Source organism: Bemisia tabaci, chromosome 6 (assembly GCF_918797505.1).
Source record: "Bemisia tabaci chromosome 6, PGI_BMITA_v3".
Classification (NCBI taxonomy): Eukaryota; Metazoa; Arthropoda; class Insecta; order Hemiptera; family Aleyrodidae; genus Bemisia; species Bemisia tabaci.
In genome coordinates, this window is record NC_092798.1 from 4,467,712 (window position 1) to 4,487,189 (window position 19,478).

General features: G+C 37.0%; 3 protein-coding genes across 4 annotated transcripts in view; 1 reads left to right on the top strand and 2 right to left on the bottom strand.

Moving 5' to 3' along the window:
- Positions 1 to 19,478, top strand: part of Klp3A (kinesin-like protein 3A) — a gene marked incomplete in the record, with an annotated part of 479,268 nt that overhangs the window by 168,804 nt on the left and 290,986 nt on the right.
- Positions 1 to 19,478, bottom strand: part of LOC109032644 (uncharacterized) — a 131,932-nt gene that overhangs the window by 57,533 nt on the left and 54,921 nt on the right. The gene's annotated exons all lie outside the window — the stretch shown is intronic.
- On the bottom strand, positions 738 to 15,868 carry LOC109032646 (protein artemis). 2 transcript variants are annotated; one of them, XM_019044887.2, is made up of 7 exons: positions 14,661 to 15,868; positions 12,588 to 12,870; positions 11,346 to 11,608; positions 10,326 to 10,498; positions 8,608 to 8,703; positions 6,802 to 6,987; positions 738 to 2,950 (listed from the first exon to the last, which is right to left on the bottom strand). In XM_019044887.2, the coding sequence occupies exons 1-7, from the start codon at positions 14,776 to 14,778 to the stop codon at positions 2,801 to 2,803; spliced, it is 1,269 nt and encodes a 422-aa protein (XP_018900432.2). In that variant the 5' UTR covers positions 14,779 to 15,868; the 3' UTR covers positions 738 to 2,800. The 2 variants fall into 2 exon arrangements, with proteins under 2 accessions (XP_018900432.2, XP_018900433.2); XM_019044888.2 differs by having other exon boundaries at positions 2,813 to 2,950; positions 6,786 to 6,987.

Consider the following 19,478-nt stretch of genomic DNA (forward strand, 5'->3'; position numbering starts at 1 on the left):
GTGTTGAAGTGCAAGTTGGCAATGCAGTGTAAAACTGTTAAGTTGGTAGTACGGAGTACTAACCTAGTCGTGTGAGACTGCGTGCTGTAGCGTAGTCAGGTTTTCTTACATAATGTGATAACAAGAATAAATCACTGTTCGGTCATCTTAACTCTCTTCAATGCCTTCCCTTTTTCATATTATCCACTGCTTTAATTAAGCTACCTCAACAGATGCATTTCTACAGGAAAACAGAGACAAATAAAAATTATTGGCAACTTTGGCTTCACAGGGGTCCATGAAAGCTATTTTCAGGAGTGACTGGTATTAGAGAATGACTGAACAGTTTCCCTGGTTTAATCCTCGTGATATTTTGGTATCCATACAATTTTTTCGATTCGAGAAAGTTAAAGATGTAATATGAACGTTCCGCAGATGTAATTGGTCAGGATAAGAAGGGAGACCCAAGCCTTTTTGCCGTTGTATCTGCTGGTGCTCGGATTTTTGCAGAGGTTTTTTTCTCATTACATTTTGGTGCCTTCATAATTTTTTTTTCCTTCCAATCCGAGAAAGGTAAAGACGTGCTATCAATGACAGCATGCATTGCAATAAGTAGTTACTATTTCTGGCTCATTTCACAAACAATGTGCGTACCATTGAAAGCTGTAAATACTCTCAGGGATGATGCAGAGATAGTGTGTAGCTCTTTAATGCAAAGTATAGTCCATTTCACATTTCTACATGACAAAAACAAAGCATTAGGGTTTAACAATTTACCTTTAATTCACCTATCAAAACAAATTAAGACATTTCATAGGTACTAATTTACACTACTTTGGACAATTCAATTATCTTTCTTGAGCATTTTTTTTTACAGGTATCTGCAAGAAAATTGTTATACGTGCATCTAAAAATTCCCAATTCTAAAATTAGAAAGGATCGGAAAACCAAATTAAAAATTAGGTGGGCAGCTTAAAAAAATTTATGAAACTTTGGTCTAGCAAAATATTGGCTACATAAAAAGAACATGCACACAAAATTCATACGTTAATTTTGGTAAATTAAGAACAATTCAACAGATAAAAGCGACTAGGTATTCATTCATACATCTCTGTTTAAACATGTAAAACCACACTTTGAACGGTGCTTAAATCAAATGTTCCAATTTAAAATGAAACTGGAGAGGTACTTATATCAAAAATAAGACATGAAAACGAACTGATAAAATGACATTGATAATATGAGAAACTAGATTCAGTTAAAAATGTTTTAAGAGAACGGTGATGATAGTTCATTTTGTCTCTCTAAAATATTCCTCAAAATGTTTTACCCTCTGATATTATGTAAAATAAGGTCATCCTTTTCACTCTGCGATACGATAGAAGGAATTCATAGATTTATCATTTAATACTTGAGATAGATCAACAATCACATTTCTTAGGTCTACTTCCTAAATACTGGTAAAGTGTTTCTGAGCTTGTTTAAAAATGATGGTTGATCATCGTGTACTTGCTTTAACTTTTATTGATAGATGGGAGGTAACTACAATATTCTAGTCAACTTAAAAGAGTTATGAGAGCTCAACTTCCCACGACGGACCACTAGATAAGGTGCGAATTTAAGTATGTATTCTGATAAATATTTCATCTTCAAAATTTCCTTGAGGAATGCTATTTGCGCAACAAAAATTAATTATTAAAATGGAATGTCTTGCCTTCAATGCTCGTTCATACATGCTGTTCATTTAAATAGCCTATTAATAACACACAAAATGCACTACTTTCCAGACCAAAATTATCAAAATGAACTCCTAATCAGGATATTAACGTTTTCATGTATTTAGCACTGAACACGATTAATTTGAATTTCCTGCTCACAAGAAAAACCAGAGTTTACGAGAATCAAATCCTATACTTCGAGGGTTTTGTCAGGCTTCATAGTGGAATAATGTTCCTTCCCTGTCCATACTTCCATACTGCAGAGGCTGTTACGGTAGCCTTTAGTGTGCAATTGACTCGAGAATATTATGGTTCTTATGGTTTTATGGTTTTTATGGTTTATATTATGGAAACAGGAAATCCACATTCATACATCGGAAAATGTTAATATCATGATTGCGTGTTACTTTCAATAATTTTCGTTGCACAAATCCTGTTCTACGTGAAATTTTGATAAGAAAACACGCATCATATTGCTTACATTCATACTTAGTCGTGTTGTCCATTATTCCTGCACATATAGAGGAAAAACGCCATACAAGCCTTCAGACGTTGTCAAATTACCATCGATAAAGTATGAATTCTCAGGAAAATATATGAGTATTCTTCCTCGACTTTATCAGAGCACTTTATTCGGACCAAGTTTAACGGGGAGGTCCTAACCCATATGAAGTTGAAACTGAGAAAAAGAGGTTAGAAGTTTTATTTCCCCATAAGGCTCAATGTACAAAATAAACTTTAACCCCCCTTAGCACAGACTGATTTTTTTTCTCGACTTTGAGTTTTTGGCAGGAAAATATAAACGACTAGTGGAACTCGAAAACATTCTTAACTCAATTTTTTCGAGAGAGAGGGTCGGGTCCATTATAGATGTACTCGGTCCTAGGATATCAGCTCTAAACTATCTGAAAATCTCTGGAGGAAGTTTGGCAACTTCTAAATCTTCATACGGCGTTTCACCTTAGCATGGCAGTGCAAAATGTAGAACGTTTGAAATCAATCAAGATGAGCATTATGGCATAAAACTGATTTTGAATGGATGACTGATATATTTACTAGTGACTTTTAACTCTTAACTTTACTTAACTTAAAAAAAGTTACAGCTAGGAGAGAGAGTTTTGAGATAATTCTTGACTGGATGACTCCTCTTTTTCAGAACATGAGGAGAGGTTATCTACACACTCAACAGGCTGAAATAATCGAAGCTTCGTTGGCCCAGAACAGTTTCCTTTGAACTTCTTCGGTGCCAGATCCTGAAAAATACACAAAATCGTAAGCTTCAGTTCACTTAAGACATAAATGTCGGGAATAATAAGAAAAAAGAGTGGTTAACTGCTTAAAGTTTCAAAAGAATAAGGGCGTTTGAATGAATCCTAGTCGGTACGCATTGCAACTGCCTGTTTCAAAATGCTGATGCACTCTGATAAGGCCGCTCTCATTTTTGCCAGCTTTAAAAACTCTAATCATTGAGGTTGCACTGAGTGGTTTTCATTGTCAATACTTGTAAACGGAACTGTTTTGATAGCTTACTGAACGTGATTATGCGCCCTTATTTAAGACACGAGCTTTGAGATTTTTTCACTGGGCTTGCTCAGACAGGAAGAAGGATTCTACAGACAAACTTAATTCAAAGTTTTCAAAACAGTCCACACAATGTGCTCATGACTTGAAGGGGTCGTATAAAACTGATTCAAGCTTGAAAATTCGCCACCTCACAGGGTAGGAATTAAAGAACTAAGCAAAATGTTTTCTTTTCAAAATTGAAAGAGAAAAACAGATAAAACTACCAGAACTCTGAAAATCAACCCGAAAAGAGATATAAAAGTTTACAATTAACATTGGTTGAGTCGCAAAAATATAAATGGATTGCATTTTGCAATAAGGAACCACTATCTCTGGCTCTCCCATAAAAGCACATATCTGCATAGGGAAACCAATGACATGTATATTGTTTCTAAAATGGGCCAGAAATAGGGGTTCCATATTGCAAAATGTAACCCAAATGACGTCATTCATATCATCTGACTGCCATTTTTTTTAGTGTATTTTTGCGTTCTCCCCTGATGTCAGACCTGGACCAAAGACCATGTAATGAGCATCGATCATGGGTCGTAGATTACGAAAATGCATGCCGTTTGAATTCATGTTTATATATATATATAAATTCTAATTTCATGGTTATTTTATGTTTAATAAAGCGAACTTCATGAGTTGTTTAACCGGACATTTATTTATTTTAAACAAAAAATTTTTAATGCGACGTTTCGGTGCTTATTATTCGCACCATCTTCAGGCAGAGACTGAGGCGACAAAACAAGGAAAAACGAGAAATAAACACCTAGTCCTCCGACCCAACACGGTCAGGGAAGAGAGGAAAAGATAATTACAATCTAACGAACATTACAAACATTGTTGCCTGAGTTACAGCTATTAATAAATGGTCGACAAAACAAAGGGTAACAATTAAAAGGTATCAGTGCCTACCAAATAGTCCTCAAAATGGGAAAATTCCGTCCGTGAATTCAGAGCGTTGTTATTTTTGAGGATGCTTAACCCTTCTAAATTCAAACGTACCTGCTCATTTTTCTCTTGTTTTAGCACCCTGGTGTTATCATAATCAAATTGATGGTTTGTTTCTTTTACGTGCTGCTTAAGTGCCGTTTTTTCATGCTTATTAAACTTGTGTCCGTCAAGGCGCTTATGTACATACTGTGAAGTCTGCCCAATGTAGACCCCTGGGACCCTTTGCATGGGATTTCATAAACCACGTCGGACATTTTCTCGTTTGGGTTTTTGGTAATAAATTCTTGCTACAACGGTTTCCCCCTCGCAAAAATAGGGAAAAAGAAGAGACGGTGGTTGGACCATATTTGTCCTCATGTTCTGAAAAATTAAGTGCCGCAATAAAACCATTTGGATTATCGCTAGTAACAACAAATAAGTGTAATTTGAAAGGGTTTAAATCAGCTCTAAAAACCAAAATCCCAAACGAGAAAATGTCCGACGTGGTTTATGAAATCCCATGCAAAGGGTGCCCAGGGGTCTACATTGGGCAGACTTCACAGTATGTACATAAGCGCCTTGACGGACACAAGTTTAATAAGCATGGAAAAACGGCACTTAAGCAGCACGTAAAAGAAACAAACCATCAATTTGATTATGATAACACCAGGGTGCTAAAACAAGAGAAAAATGAGCAGGTCCGTTTGAATTTAGAAGGGTTAAGCATCCTCAAAAATAACAACGCTCTGAATTCACGGACGGAATTTTCCCATTTTGAGGACTATTTGGTAGGCACTGATACCTTTTAATTGTTACCCTTTGTTTTGTCGACCATTTATTAATAGCTGTAACTCAGGCAACAATGTTTGTAATGTTCGTTAGATTGTAATTATCTTTTCCTCTCTTCCCTGACCGTGTTGGGTCGGAGGACTAGGTGTTTATTTCTCGTTTTTCCTTGTTTTGTCGCCTCAGTCTCTGCCTGAAGATGGTGCGAATAATAAGCACCGAAACGTCGCATTAAAAATTTTTTGTTTAAAATAAATAAATGTCCGGTTAAACAACTCATGAAGTTCGCTTTATTTATATATATATATATATATATATATATATATATATATATATATATATATATATATATATATATATATATGTTTATTTATGTATGTATTTCCGACTCATCGTGGTTTTTCCGATTTTTGCTTGGTTATATTTCCCTCATTTTAAAAAATTTCCGAGTAAAACTTTTTGCGGTGTAAAGTAGAGGAACAGGACTACCATTCTGCGAAAAAAAAACGGAGATCGAAGTATTACATTTCGAATGGTGGGGGCGAGAAGTGGGGGGAGGTTCAATTTTGTGGGCGCGATAACTCGCGCAAATTAAAAGCTTTTCCCCCGAAATTTTTACAGAAGGAAGATCTTACTTAGTTCTAGGCTGGTATTGAATTTGAGCAAAATCGGTCGAGCCGTTTAAAAATGGCGAGCTTTGAAAGTTTTAGGCGGGGAGTGTGCGGCAAAAGAGGAGGGAATTCGCACAGTGGGTCACGACCTAACAATTGGTGGACAAGACGGCAATGTTGTCGCACAGTGGGTCACGAACTGAAAGTTGGTGGACAAGACGGCAATGTTGTCGCACAGTGGGTCAGGAACTGAAAAGTGGTGGACAAGACGGCAATGTTGTCGCACAGTGGGTCAGGAACTGAAAATTGGTGGATAAGACGGCAATGTTGTCGTACAATGGGTCACCAACTGATGAACTGATAATTTGTGGACACGATGGCTATATTGTCGCACAGTGGGTTACAGACTGATGATTGGTGGACAAGACGGCAATGTTGTCGCACAGTGGGTTATGGAGATTTATCCATCGTCATTCAAGCTTGCCACAGCGTTTGTTGACATTTTTTCATATCAGACATTACATGAGGATTGTTGTTGCAATCTGGCGACATGAAGTCCTTATTCGAATAATCAATGCCTCCATAAGTGTAAACGTAAATCCAACCTCCAAAGATTGATAACTCCCCGCCCCCGCCCCTCCCTTCGGAAAATACACTCTTCCCGCGGTGGACGCGCGGGTCACTTAAAAGACAGAACAACTGAGGCCGGACACTCAAACAAAAAAACGCGCGCGAAGCGCGCGTCCTGGGGGGGCTTGGGGGGCGAAGCCCCCCCAGAAACCGGCGCGGAGCGCCGGTTTTTTTTGTTTTCAAACTACTTGATAATATCTCCTTCAGGAATTGCTTTCCGAACTTCTCGTTGTGCAAATGGTTTGCTATGTATGATTTTCAAGAGGAAACACAAGACCTTTTTTCATGTTCAGACCTTGTTTAATGGCATGTTAAGGCTCCATTCCAACTTCTTTTTGTCTTCTATCAAAAGTAATTGGTACAAAAAAAATTAATTTGTAAATGTTCAGTGCGGCGATTTTGTGATGAATGAATTTCCTATGATATTAAACCTACTTCACTCTGACCTCTCACTAAACAGAACTGATAATATTTTTAATTAGATTGCAAGCATTTCATCAGGTATCTGCCCGAAATTCTAAACACAAAGAATTCAGAAAATAACTAAATGCATTATTACTTTAAATTTCACTCACTGGAGAATTTTCTTCTTCAATATCCGATTCAGAATCATTATACTTGTATTCCTTAGATTGGGTTGATGTGATAAAGTGAACTTTTCTAGGATTCAGATAGTCCAATATGCCTTTGATTTCTGAATAGGAGCTGTGACAAGAGTATACAACTTTAAAAACTCCTCTGTTATCGCAAACTACGTTACCCTGAAAAAAAAGATAGAATTTTCCTTAGCTTTCCAGACACTTAAAAAATGTCAGCAAATCCAAAACAGAAATAACAAGAACAAAGATCCTCTGCAAATCACAGCAAACTAAGACCAGATAAAACCATTAACTGCACATGGGAATTATTTTTTTTAGACCTAAAAAATGACTCATCAAACTGTTGATGTTGGAGTTGGATTATGAATTCCTGATTTTTGAAAGCATCTTCAATTGAGGCACTGGATGCGAAAAGGGCTCTTCTTGATTGCAGTGTTTCAGAATCTCTGTTGCTAATTAATCCCTTGGAGGAGAATTTAATGGATAATTTTTCCAGAATTCTTTCCACAGGGAATTGTAGAATCATAAGGAATATTCAGTACAAATTTTTAGTGAATGGATGCATTCACTTTCCTTACAATGAATGAAGTATTAGAAGAAACTCTAAAACACTGCAACCGAGAAATGCCCTTTTCGCATCCAGTGCCTCAATTCTTATATGATATAGAAAATACTGTCACTTCAGAAACAGCATGACCTGTGTGCAGTTTAAAAGAAGTAACAAGGGTATAAAAATACTACATCATTTTCGTAACACTGCTCAATGGTAGATGGGTAATAAATATCTGGATTAACATACCAGTCTTTTAATAAAATTTAAAGGGGGGGGGGAGGATTTGAGAGAGATAATTCAGTTATTTTTTCTAGGCCATAAATGCGATGATATTGCTTTCTTATCTCAGCTGTATCATTCCTGAGCTTATGAAACACTAAGGGGCATATTCATCGTCATTCCTGAGGCAGGTCATTTCCTTAGGTGGCCTCATAGCGATGGCCAAAATGCAAAATCACGTATCTCCATTACAGCAGTTCAAGATCCATGCTTCTAGAGAGAAACAAGTCATCAACTGGCTTGAAATTTGTACAAAATTTACTGCTGACAAAGAGGGAAAAATGGGGAAGTTTTCGAAACATTAAGTCGACTAGTTTTTGGGATGAAAAAATAAAGCATGACAGAAAGTTTGCGAGGTTGCAAACGGAGATACATAGCTTTGCTGTTTGCCCATCAATATGGTTTACTCAGTGATTAAGGGAGGTTGAATGAGATCCTTATCATATTATCATATTATCATAGGAAAGGAAAATTTTAATGATCTTGAAGAAAAAATTCAACAGTGTAACTTTGGAAAAACAACGATTTGCCTCTAAAAAATATTAAAAATGCAGATGGAAAAATATTGCCGGTCTCGGAAATTTTAAAGTAAGTTTTTACCTACAGTGAAGTTCGTTAAAATCATAGGATTCTTTTTCCGTATTTTATATTTTTTGCAGTGGCAAACCACAGTAGTCTCTTGCAATGGTCTACCTCCAAAGTTAGACTGTTGAATTCTGATGGCAATACTGCCTTTAATGGTGCTCATTCTGATAAATTTTTTTATTGTAAAGTCAGTTTCTACACTTTGTTTTCATTATTTCTGAAGTTATATGTGGATCTTCAACCATCCAGCATTTTCATTATCCAGTATATAGATCTATGTCACAAAGTGCCAGACAGCCAAGGTTCAACTGAATTTACCATAGTCAAAGTTATTTTATTTTAGGTACAAGCCGTGTAGCACTAACCTGTTTGGCGAGTAGTTCAGCTCTAAAGGACAATGCACAAGGTTTAATTGCCCTTACGTTGGCAGAGCCTCTTTTAACTACATCACAACATGAGCTCTGAAAGAAAAGAATTGGACATGGACTAAATTGGTTTAATTTTATGTTGTGCCAGCAAAACAGAGGAGGTAATTTTTTGGGCACATTATCAATTGAAGCCAGATTCTTTCTGATAACTTGAATATTGACTACTATTATGGCCAGAAATTACATACAGTGTCCCCAAAATATCCGGACTGGTGCTTCTAATTTATTGACCTAGCAACTTATCAAGCTGATTTTGGTCTCATTTGAAAGGAAACATTAAAATAGATAAATGAAGATAAAGACCAGCTTTTTGAAGCAAAAATTGGTCATTTATGCCAGTTTGAATCCAAGATATGTAGCAACCACCTTTGGTGGTTTTTAATTGTTTTTCCAACCATTTACAATACCGTAATGCAGTAATAAAATAGCATATAATAGTAATATATGTACATAATGGTGTTACATACGCATACAGTTGCGCTGGCAACAGAATCGTGTTTTGATGCTTTATCCTTGTAGATTAGCTAAAACAAATAAGATCTGTCCAAAAAGCAAATTTCTACATTCAATATTAACTGAGATATCGCCCTTTGAAAAGTCCGGTTTTTGACGTCATCCACTGCAGTTGTGCATAACATGGTATGTACTACTACAGTGGATGCCGTCAAAAACCCGACTTTTCAAAGGGCAATATCTTGGTTGATATTGAACGTAGAAAGTTGCTGTTTGGACAAATCTTATTATTTTTAGCTAATCTACGAGAATCAAGCATCAAAACACGATTTTGTGACCAGCACAACTGACCCAGTGTCTGATAAAGCAACGATTCTTACTTATAACGTTTCTGCAGATTCGTTTGAAAACTTTTAAGAATTTGCTTCGTACTGAGCAGAAAATTCACTGGTATTTGCACAAAAAATCTGCACAACCATTTTCATGTAAAAAAATTTAATTGCTCCATTTTTGACAATAGCTGATGTGGCTTGGTTCCTTTCTACTTAGCATGGTCTAAGTAACGATCTAGATGTGAAAAGGGGCTTAATCCACAAAACCATTACATAATTTTATTGGGCAAAAAATATTATTAGGATGCACTTTTGTCGTGAAATAGGTGAAAGACAAGATTGTTTTGATTCATTGATCAATGTTACAGAATGGACAGGGAGGCATTTAGGCTTGTGTTCCTGAGGAAGGCATGGGATAAAAAGGATAAACAATGGAGAGCAAATCCTTTGCTTAGGCTGAGTGCCTCCTTGTGCTCTTAGGACACACTCGAAGTGTCTAGGACTTTGACTGGTAACAATTGTCCGCTTTTCCAAGTTACAGAAAAAAGATTTTTTTTATTTTGTAATAATCTTGTTTTATTTTCCTTCTCACTTGCTAGAGGTAGTTTGCTGTACAATTAAAATGTGTTTAATCTAACTTAATATTTTATTAACAGCTAAGTATAGCTTTCAAAGATATTGTATATATCTAAAGTTTTTGTACTAATATTTTGTGCAAATATAAAAAAATGTAAAAAAAAAAAAAACAATGGAGAAAAGCAATACGTGTAATTTGATCAGCCTCTAAGCAGTATTGAGGGCAAGAAGCTGGTGGGTCCTCTTATCAAACATATCCTTCAGAAACCATGCTCTGAGCAAAAAATTACTTACAGTAGAGTAACTAAAGCAGGAATGGATAGGTCCAGATTCTTTTTCGTGAGGAGTCACTGTCTCCTTCAGTTGAGGAATGTGTTGATAAAAATTGTAATACTCATCCTTTTCAACGTGTATTTTCCCAAAATGTTTGCTCAGGCTTTCGAAGAGGAATTCTGAACCAAATCTTGCTGGAACACAAAAGAAAATAACAAACAGTTTATTGTAAGTACGAGATGAGGTAGTATTTTTCCTTTGAAAATTTGTGACCAGATCTATGAGAGGGAACCTTGTCTTCCATGAGAAAATTCTCCTTACTTTTTTCAAAAGTTTCTATGACGTTTTCTGCGACCTGAAAATTTTGTCTTGGAATTTCAGGACTCATATCAGCTTAAATTTTTGACTTTCAGGGTCAAATGCGCCAAAAATTTCCAGATTTTCTTCCTCCATATATTTGTAAAAAGTTATATCAATTGTTTTCCCTGAAGATAGAGTTTCTTCTCACAGATCCAGTCAGATTTATTCATGGACGTAAATTAGACTTTCAATAACACATGGCCTCATTTGGAGGCAGTGTCGGCAGGCGCATGGAATTAATTTTACTTTTCCTCTCTTTCATCCATGAGCTCTGATTAATGAGTATGTCTAAAAGCTACTTCTGCTAAAACATATTGATGGCTAGAATTGGAGACCTTGCATCTTGATTCTGATGTTTAAGATTTTTCACTCCTATATTATTTTATTGAAGGCAAACGTATCAACTTTAAAGCTTGGGATTTTTCAAAAATTACTTCATAGGTACGGTAAAAAATCAGAGCGAAAATAAAGGAACTTCATTTGTTAATTGAATATCATAAGAAACTTGCAACCTTGCAAACTGCTGAGTTAAACTACCAAAATGCTGAAAATGTTTAATTACTCTGAAATAAGGTCTCTTTTGCTTGAAGAATTGAAAATTAAAAGCAGTATGCAGGTGTGAAAATAAGTAATCCTTTGGAAATTTCACACTTCTACTCTACTAAACTAAAATATACAAACCTGAGGTCGTTAGTTTAATAAGCCTATCTTTCCTGAACTCAATCCAATCTTTGATAAGTTCTTTTAAGGCATCCAAAGACTCTTTGCGTGAAGGGAAAGCTTCGTAAATAGGTGAGTAAAAGGTGTTATCCAAGTATACAACATCTAGATCTTTGCGTAGATTATCTGAGAAATGCAGAGCTTTCAGTGCTGATATTTGCTTTGCATCTGCACGAAAATCGCCAGTGAAAAGGACTCTTAGATGGGGGAGCTCAAATAAGAACCTGAAACAAATTGAAATGAATGTTGCCTCATGATTTTATATGAATCATCCATAAAAGAAACTACCTGCATAGTGATTCTGATGGCACATATGTTATTTCGAAAATGGACCAGAGAGAGTAGTTCCTTGTTGCAAAATGTACCTAGTCCTATTCAAACTGAGCTGTCTACATCACAAAGGGCACACATATGACCATTGAAATTTTTCTGAGATTATTCACTTTAGTACATAATTCAATGTTTCATGCATTTAGTGTCAGATGTTAGTCTCACTGATCTGCGTATTTCATCTTGTAGAGTTTCTGCAATGGACCACTAGACAAAGTACGAATTAAAGAATTCTGATACATGTTTCTTAACCAGAATTTCACGCAAAACACGATTCGCGCGACGAAAATGACTGAAACCGACTCCTAACAAAGCTATTAACGTTTTTATTTCACATTAGTTACGAGGACTTTGAACTGCCTGCTCACAAGAAACTCAAAGCTCTACGAGAGTCAAATCACGCACTACAACGGTTTCAGCAATCTTCTCAATCGAGCACTGTTCATTTCCCACCATGTGTTGTTCAAACTATAAGCAATTTGCTATAGCTGAGCCAAAGCGTCAAGATCGAGGTTGCCAGATTTTTATATCGCAGAGACCGTCATGATAAACGTTTAGCGCGCGATGTGAATCATGTAGAGCATTGAATTTTCATGAGCGGGTGGTTTGAATTCACGCATCAAAAGTGATTAAATATCCTCGTAAGGAATTGATTTTGGTCAAATTCGTTGTGCGCATCGTGTTCTACGTGAAATTTTGGTTAAGAAGTATGTATCAGAATGCTGAAATTCGTACCTTGTCTAGTGGTCCATTTTATTATTTTTCTAATTAATTTTTAAATGAGCTATTATTAGGACTTCGAGCTTAGAACTACCTCCCTCCTTTCAATTTGAAAAAAAAAAAATTTGAGTAACGCGCTCAATTGATACATACATGACAGAACCTGGACAGTGACCAGCGGGAAGCAAAGTTACATCCACATGATAAGGCTCAACACTACCTGCATCCTCTTGGTTGGGCCAAACGCAAATTGACTCATGTTTCCCGATTTCCAGTGCCTGAACTCGATCCTCAGGAATTCTAATTTTTGGATTGTTTCGCACAAAAAGAGCTGTGATTGGAGAACAGTACAAAGTTGCTTCTGGCGACTTTTTGAACAAATCATTGATATACTGGTCACTCCAGTATCTTGAGGAATAAAGTCCTTTCATGTGATCTGGAATAAGAAAACATTGAAATTTGAAGAAGTTGTGAGCTTCAGTGCAAAATCATGTTATCATATTATAAATATTATTATTTATTTTGTATTTTGTCGTGGAAGGACAGTGATATGGCTTTACTGATGGTTTCATTCAAGCATGTGTTTAATGAAAGCATTTTAAAAGAAACGTTACTTTCTTCGGAAAATGCAGTAAAATACTGAGTCTGAGTCTCAGTAAACATTCAGACAGTTGATAAATTTTTTCGGAGGAAGACTCCTCTATTATAGTAAAGGTACCTTGTTGGCTATTGCATTTGCTACGTTTTCTTAGACCAAAAAAATTAAGATAGCCTCAGTCATGAATCTTGAAAATCATTGGAAATCAAAGAGACAAAAGCAGGATTTAATGATAAAAGCAACATGTGATGTGATACATCAGGTAATTTTTATATCAAATTCCATACTTTCATCACCGTCAAATCATATTTGTTATGTCTTCAAATTTTAAACTTATTTCATTGCAAATGACTCTTAAGACTCTAGTGCAAAAGATGTCAAAATTTGCGAGGATTCTCTACCTAATATACAAGAGTCATCCAAAAAGTGAGGTTCCCTACCTTGTATCTTCTTTGAGATAAATCAAATTGGTAGAAAAGGTTTTATTAGGCATACTCTAAGCTTTAAAACAAGCTCAAGTTTTTGAAAATTGGTTGAGGAGTTTGTGGAGAAACTCAATTTTACTGTGACAACCTCCTGTCGCCACGTGCCCACCTCTGGAGTACAAGGATAGTAGATTGTTTCAAACTCAAACAGACTGTTGTTATCGCCACTAAGCATCATATCAAAAAGGAATTTCAAAGTTTTTATTGAGTAGACCTTGCCTTACTTTTTGACGTAGTCTCCACCTCTGATTTGACATTTCTGGTATCAGTAATGCAGCTTCTTGATGGCATGCAGGCTCTTGTCTTGGCACCGAAACTAGTCATTGACACCACTCTGCACTTCCCAATCAGCTGCTTTGCATAAAAAAATTTCTCTCCATCCTCCATACTCTCTTGATTACGCCTCATGTGACTTTCGTCTGTTCACTGAGCTGAAAAACTTTCTCGGTGGAGAGCGGTTTCCGAATGATTCGAAACGGCAGAGCACTGTTAATGACTGGTTTCGGTGCCAAGACAAGAGCCTCTACGCGGAAGGCATCAAGAAGTTTCAACATTGATACCAGAAATTTCAAATCAGAGGTGGAGACTATGTCAAAAAGTAAGGTAAGGTCTACTCAATAAAAACTTTGAAATTCTTTTTTGATATGATGCTTAGCGGCGATAACTCGAGTCTGAAACAACTGACTCTCTGCGCATCTTTATACTCCGGAGGTGGGCACGCGGCAACAGGAGGTTGTCACAGTAAAGTTGAGTTTCTTCACAAACTCCTTGACCAATTTTCAAGAACTTGAGCTTGTTTTAGAGCTTAGAGTATGCCTAACAAGACCTTTCCTACTGACTTCATTTATCTCTTGTCGTTTAAAAAATACAAGGTAGGGAACCTCACTTTTTGGATGACTCTCGTATGCGACTGTGCACATAAAATCTCAAATGATGCATGGCAAAACATAATGCATTTACTTGTACGGTTCGCCAAAGAGCCAATTCAACCACAACTAGAGGCATGGGCAAGTTAACTTATAGGAAGTTGGCAGAGGTACTTTTCATGACACATTACTTTAAGAAGTATTTCTTTGAAACATGTGTATTTCACTCAGATGGTCGGAGAGTGAAAAGTACTATGGAAAATGAGCATAATATTACCTGCATGACAGTGCGATAAAAAAAATGTAGAAGCGTCACGGCTCTTTGGTTTACAAAAATAATCCACACAGATGTACTTCAATTCCGGTTCATGGAGCTCGCCCTTAAAAACAGACATAGTGACGTCACAGCCAACTGTTCAGGGACAATTTTGGAAAATCAAGAGATATTACAGGGACAAGCAGCAGAGCTGGCGGAGGAGCATTGCTTCATGCTCACTTCAAAAGTAATTGAGAACCGCAACGATAAGTCTACAGAAGAAAGATTGGATGTTGAGAATCGCCATTAGAAAAAACATTGTTGGCAAAGGAGAGGCTCTGACACAAGCCCCTAAAAATTTAGGATGATAAAAACTAGGAGACGTAATTGGTAACTTGAAGCTATATCTTTGGCACAAAACTGATCGGATTCATGAGTAGGACTGCACTGGGATAATGGAAAAATGCGAAAACTCATAAATCATGAGCTGATCTGTTAGTCCTTAATGTCATGACGGTAGGATTTTAAAGAAACGAATAATCATAGATAATGGATAGTTGAAAGTCCGAGCAAATACAAATAAATGGTGATAACATTCACGAGAAAAGAACAAGGTAGATTTACACAGGCATGCGAGAAAGAAAGTACACAAATAGTACACATTTTTTCAAATATACACAAAAGCACGCCAAAAGTACTTGGAAGTCTACAATTTGATCCCACGATTGAGTAGAATTAGGTAGAATCAACCATTGAATAACAGAGAGGGATTTCTGCGGGAATTTTAGCCTAATAAATTATTTGCGCCACTAATTCGGCGGGAAATTTTAAAAATTCTTTGAAAACTCGAGATTATTTCCTAATTTTGAAAAAAATTGTACACAGAGTACACAAAATTCGGCGAAAGTACACAATTAATCCGAATTCTGAAAAGTACAAAATAATCCAAAACGAAAATCGATAGTACACGTGTGTACCGAAAGTACACGTTCTGGCAGCCCTGAGTGAAAGCTTGCAGCCAACTAAACGGCAAGGAACAAAAATCTATAACTTTGAGAGAAAAAAATTGAAAACTCGAGATTATTTCCTAATTTTGAAAAAAATTGTACACAGAGTACACAAAATTCGGCGAAAGTACACAATTAATCCGAATTCTGAAAAGTACAAAATAATCCAAAACGAAAATCGATAGTACACGTGTGTACCGAAAGTACACGTTCTGGCAGCCCTGCTCTGATTGGCTCTCCAGCGGCCCCTTAACGTCAGCCATTTTGTATGTTTTGATATTTTGATTTATTATGTTCGGTTTATCGTTTGTCAAAATTTTGTGGGATTTTTTGCACAATTTTGGTTATACGATATTAATTTTAGCGTTTAAACGCACAAACGTTTGAATGTTAATTTGATTGTAATTTAATTGAAAAACGGGCCCCTTAACCTACGTCACGAGGTCATGTGACACCTATGATGTGACACGTACTGAGGCTCATGGGAAATTTTCAACTTTTCCATACCTGTGTAAATCTACCTTGAGAAAAGAATGGAAATTGCGCGAACATCACCACATCACGAATCAAGGCGGATAAAGAATGGTGGTCGCATTTCGTCATAGAGTACATAGAGTCGTAATGTAAATGGGAGAGCTGGCGCCATGTTCTGCTCGACGAGTTCCGAGCCCGGTGTGCGCCGAGTTCGGGTCACTTTTTCGATACATTTTCGATCCAAAATGGCGGTGTGGAATACATGGTGATTCCTATCTCCTTCGTTGTTGTTGTTGTTGTCATCGGATTGCCGGGTACCCGTGTATCGCAAACAATCGATTATGTATCGAAAAAGTGACCCGGCGTCACACAGGAGTCTCGGAATTCGGGACATGGAAAATGCTTAAAAGTGGCGCCAGCTCTCCCAATTACATTACGACTCTATGTACTCTATGCATTTCGTACCCTCCTGACGTCACAACGCTTCAAGATGGCAGCCAAAATCGAAATGCGACTACCATTCTTTCATAGAGAAAAAAAAGGAGGTGTTTGCATCTTGAGGATTTGTACCCACCTACGTCATCAATGTAAACAAGACGCTCGTTGAGGGTTATGTTGACGCTGTAAAAACGGACCATAATGTCCGATTTTTTTACTTAAATCAACTCTTTATATAATTTCAAGCACTTTTTATAGAAAGACCTTTTTCCCTTAAATTACACCATTTCCAAGAAAATCGACAGGATAAAAACGTCGCTGTACCCAATGACGTCATCAAAGCTATAGATACTCTATGAAAAATTCCAAGATGCCCGAAATGCAAACACCTCCTTTTTTTTCTCTATGCCATTCTTTATCCGCCTTGATCACGAATGAAGTATGGTTATGTTTACATTATAAGATTTCAGCGACGTTGCCGGATTAGTCTAAAGTTTGGTTTTTTTTAAATTTTGAGCGCCAAAATACAAATTGACGGATGACGAGGATGCTGATCGACTCCTTCCGCATTTACTTTTGCAGTAGATACCTATACAACTACCATCGAGTATAAAAGAAAAATATTTTCTATGGTCCGGTCATTTATACACGGTACCAGGAGGGTCAGAGGGGACTCCCCTCCCTCCTTGCAATATTAATGGCATGCCTCTGAAAAATTTGATTGATGAAAAGAAGAGGCCTTTTCTCATATGAAGATGTCACAAATGGATGGTTGATCTGCTGGGATCTGCTGTCCCTCCTCCTCTCTGACACGAGGGGTTATTTAAAAAAGTTGAATTAAGTTTCGACGTACGAAAACTCACACCCATGCTGTGATGTAGGTGTTATTCTCGGATTTTTTTTTTTTTTTTTTTTATCTTAGAGGTAATCCACACTTGTTTACGCATCGAGCCGGTCGCGTCAGTGAGTCCGAAAAATTTTGTATCTCTGTCAATGGACGGAAGGAGAGAGGAGAAGAACAGATGAATCGTTTAAATTATTAAAATGCGTGAAATTCTGGAGTAATCCCTTTGGGAAATGAACGCGGTATATAGGCTCTCACGATCTCCTTAATGAAAGGGTTTCTGCAAACGCAAGAGTCATGCTTGTTGCATCCTGTATAAATGAAGGAAAAAGTAAATGCTCCCGCTCTCCTCACAATCAGTAAGTAAGAGAGAAGAAATCAGTTTCTTGCGGCTCGTGTATGGAAAGCTTCAAGCGAGTCGTGCTTGTTGCGGAACTCATAATTGAAGGGGAGAATTCATTTAGATATTATCGACCGATTTTGTGATTTCAAGTTCATTCAAGGGCATAATTCAAGGGATTTACGTACATACCTGTGAACTACAAAATCGGTTTTTGGTTTGTTTTTTTTTTTAATTTTCTTATTGTTAAGTGATTATTTTTTGTTTCTTTTTTTTAAACCATATAGAGTTAGTTTTTGGACATATGTGGCCTTGGTGGACCCTGAGAATTTAAGAGAGGTTTTTGCCTATCTCATAGTTACTTAGTTTTATCAACCTTCTTGGAGGGGTGAAAGGGAATGTTTTTGGTTAATAAGATGTAAGCCGTCAATTTCCTAGACCGGATTTTTTTGCCCGAAAATGTTTTTGAGGGTTTTTGGTAGTTTATATCAGCTCGTTTTTGAATGGAAAAAGGTGTGGCCATAAAATATTAATTGTAAGTAGGTACTATTAGCTATTTGAAAATCCTGAATGAATGGAAAGTAAACAACATCTGCTAAAGCACATACACATTCAGCGGAAATTTTAATAGCACCCACTGACTAGTGATCAGTCTGGAAATAGGTAGTTGAAATTAGCGGAGCTACCTAAGGTAGTCAAATACATCTGTACCTATTGGAAAGGCTCACAGGAAAAGGGCGACAGGGGAGGGGGAGGGATTGAATAGCTATCGCGTTGTCACATTGCACCAATTAGGTAACTTGAATTTACAATTTTGCAACAAAAGTAGGTACATTAGGGCAACCGTTAGTTTCTCAGATTTTTTGCGGTTTCTCATAGAGAAAAAAAAGGAGGTGTTTGCATTTCGGGCATCTTGGAATTTTTTGATGATTTGATGACGTAGGTCTGGACGGCGACATTTAGCATGAAGGGGACGTCGCTGTACCAACCTACGTCATCAAATCAAAAAAAAATTCCAAGATGCCCGAAATGCAAACACCTCCTTTTTTTTCTCTATGGTGGTTTCCTCAAGGATTATGTGAGTGAACGTTAGATACTTACTGATATTGAAGGATGAACTAACTCCCAAGGGGCTGAATATTTCCAAGGGTAAAGGGGAGTGAATCAAGGTTACTGAGTGTTACCCTGGCACATGTATGTGTACACTCCGCGCGCTTCGAAAATAGCGTGCCGAGCCAACTTAGAACGGTCATAACTTTTGAACCATTTGTTTCCCCAAGTTCAACAATAGCTTGTTTTAAAGCTTGAATCAAGGGCTTTCATTTAAATTGATTTTGGTAATGATTCTTGCTTTCTCTTTCATAGAAAAACCCGAAAAACTGAATTTTTTGGGCTTGAAAAATCAAACAATAGTTTTTTCCACATTGAAAAATTACCAAAAACAGACGATATACTATACATAAAATGAAAAGTCTCGGCAAGAGCTTTTATTTGAGCCCAAGATCAAGTTGATCCGTCGCTTTTTTCAAAAGTTATGGCAGTCGATGCGTTTGAACTTTGCAGGAGTACGCACTCTGTAGGAGCATTTAAGAAGTACGAACTCCTCACAGATGCCACCCACCTCTCCCGTGCGACCAAAGAAGCAATGACGGTGCGTACATGAGGGGGGGAGGGGGAGGGGCTGGGAGCAGCCTCCTCTCATCTCCCTCCAAAGTTTTCAATTGTCGTATTTTTAT

Coding starts and splice junctions, on each gene's coding strand:
- LOC109032646 (XM_019044887.2), bottom strand. CDS start 14,778: ATGTCTGTTTTTAAGGGCGAGCTCCATGAACCGGAATTGAAGTACATC. Junction 10,499..11,345: donor TATTAAACTAACGACCTCAG/GTTTGTATATTT, acceptor TTTGTGTTCCAG/CAAGATTTGGTTCAGAATTC. Junction 2,951..6,801: donor TTGAAGAAGAAAATTCTCCA/GTGAGTGAAATT, acceptor TGTATTTTTCAG/GATCTGGCACCGAAGAAGTT.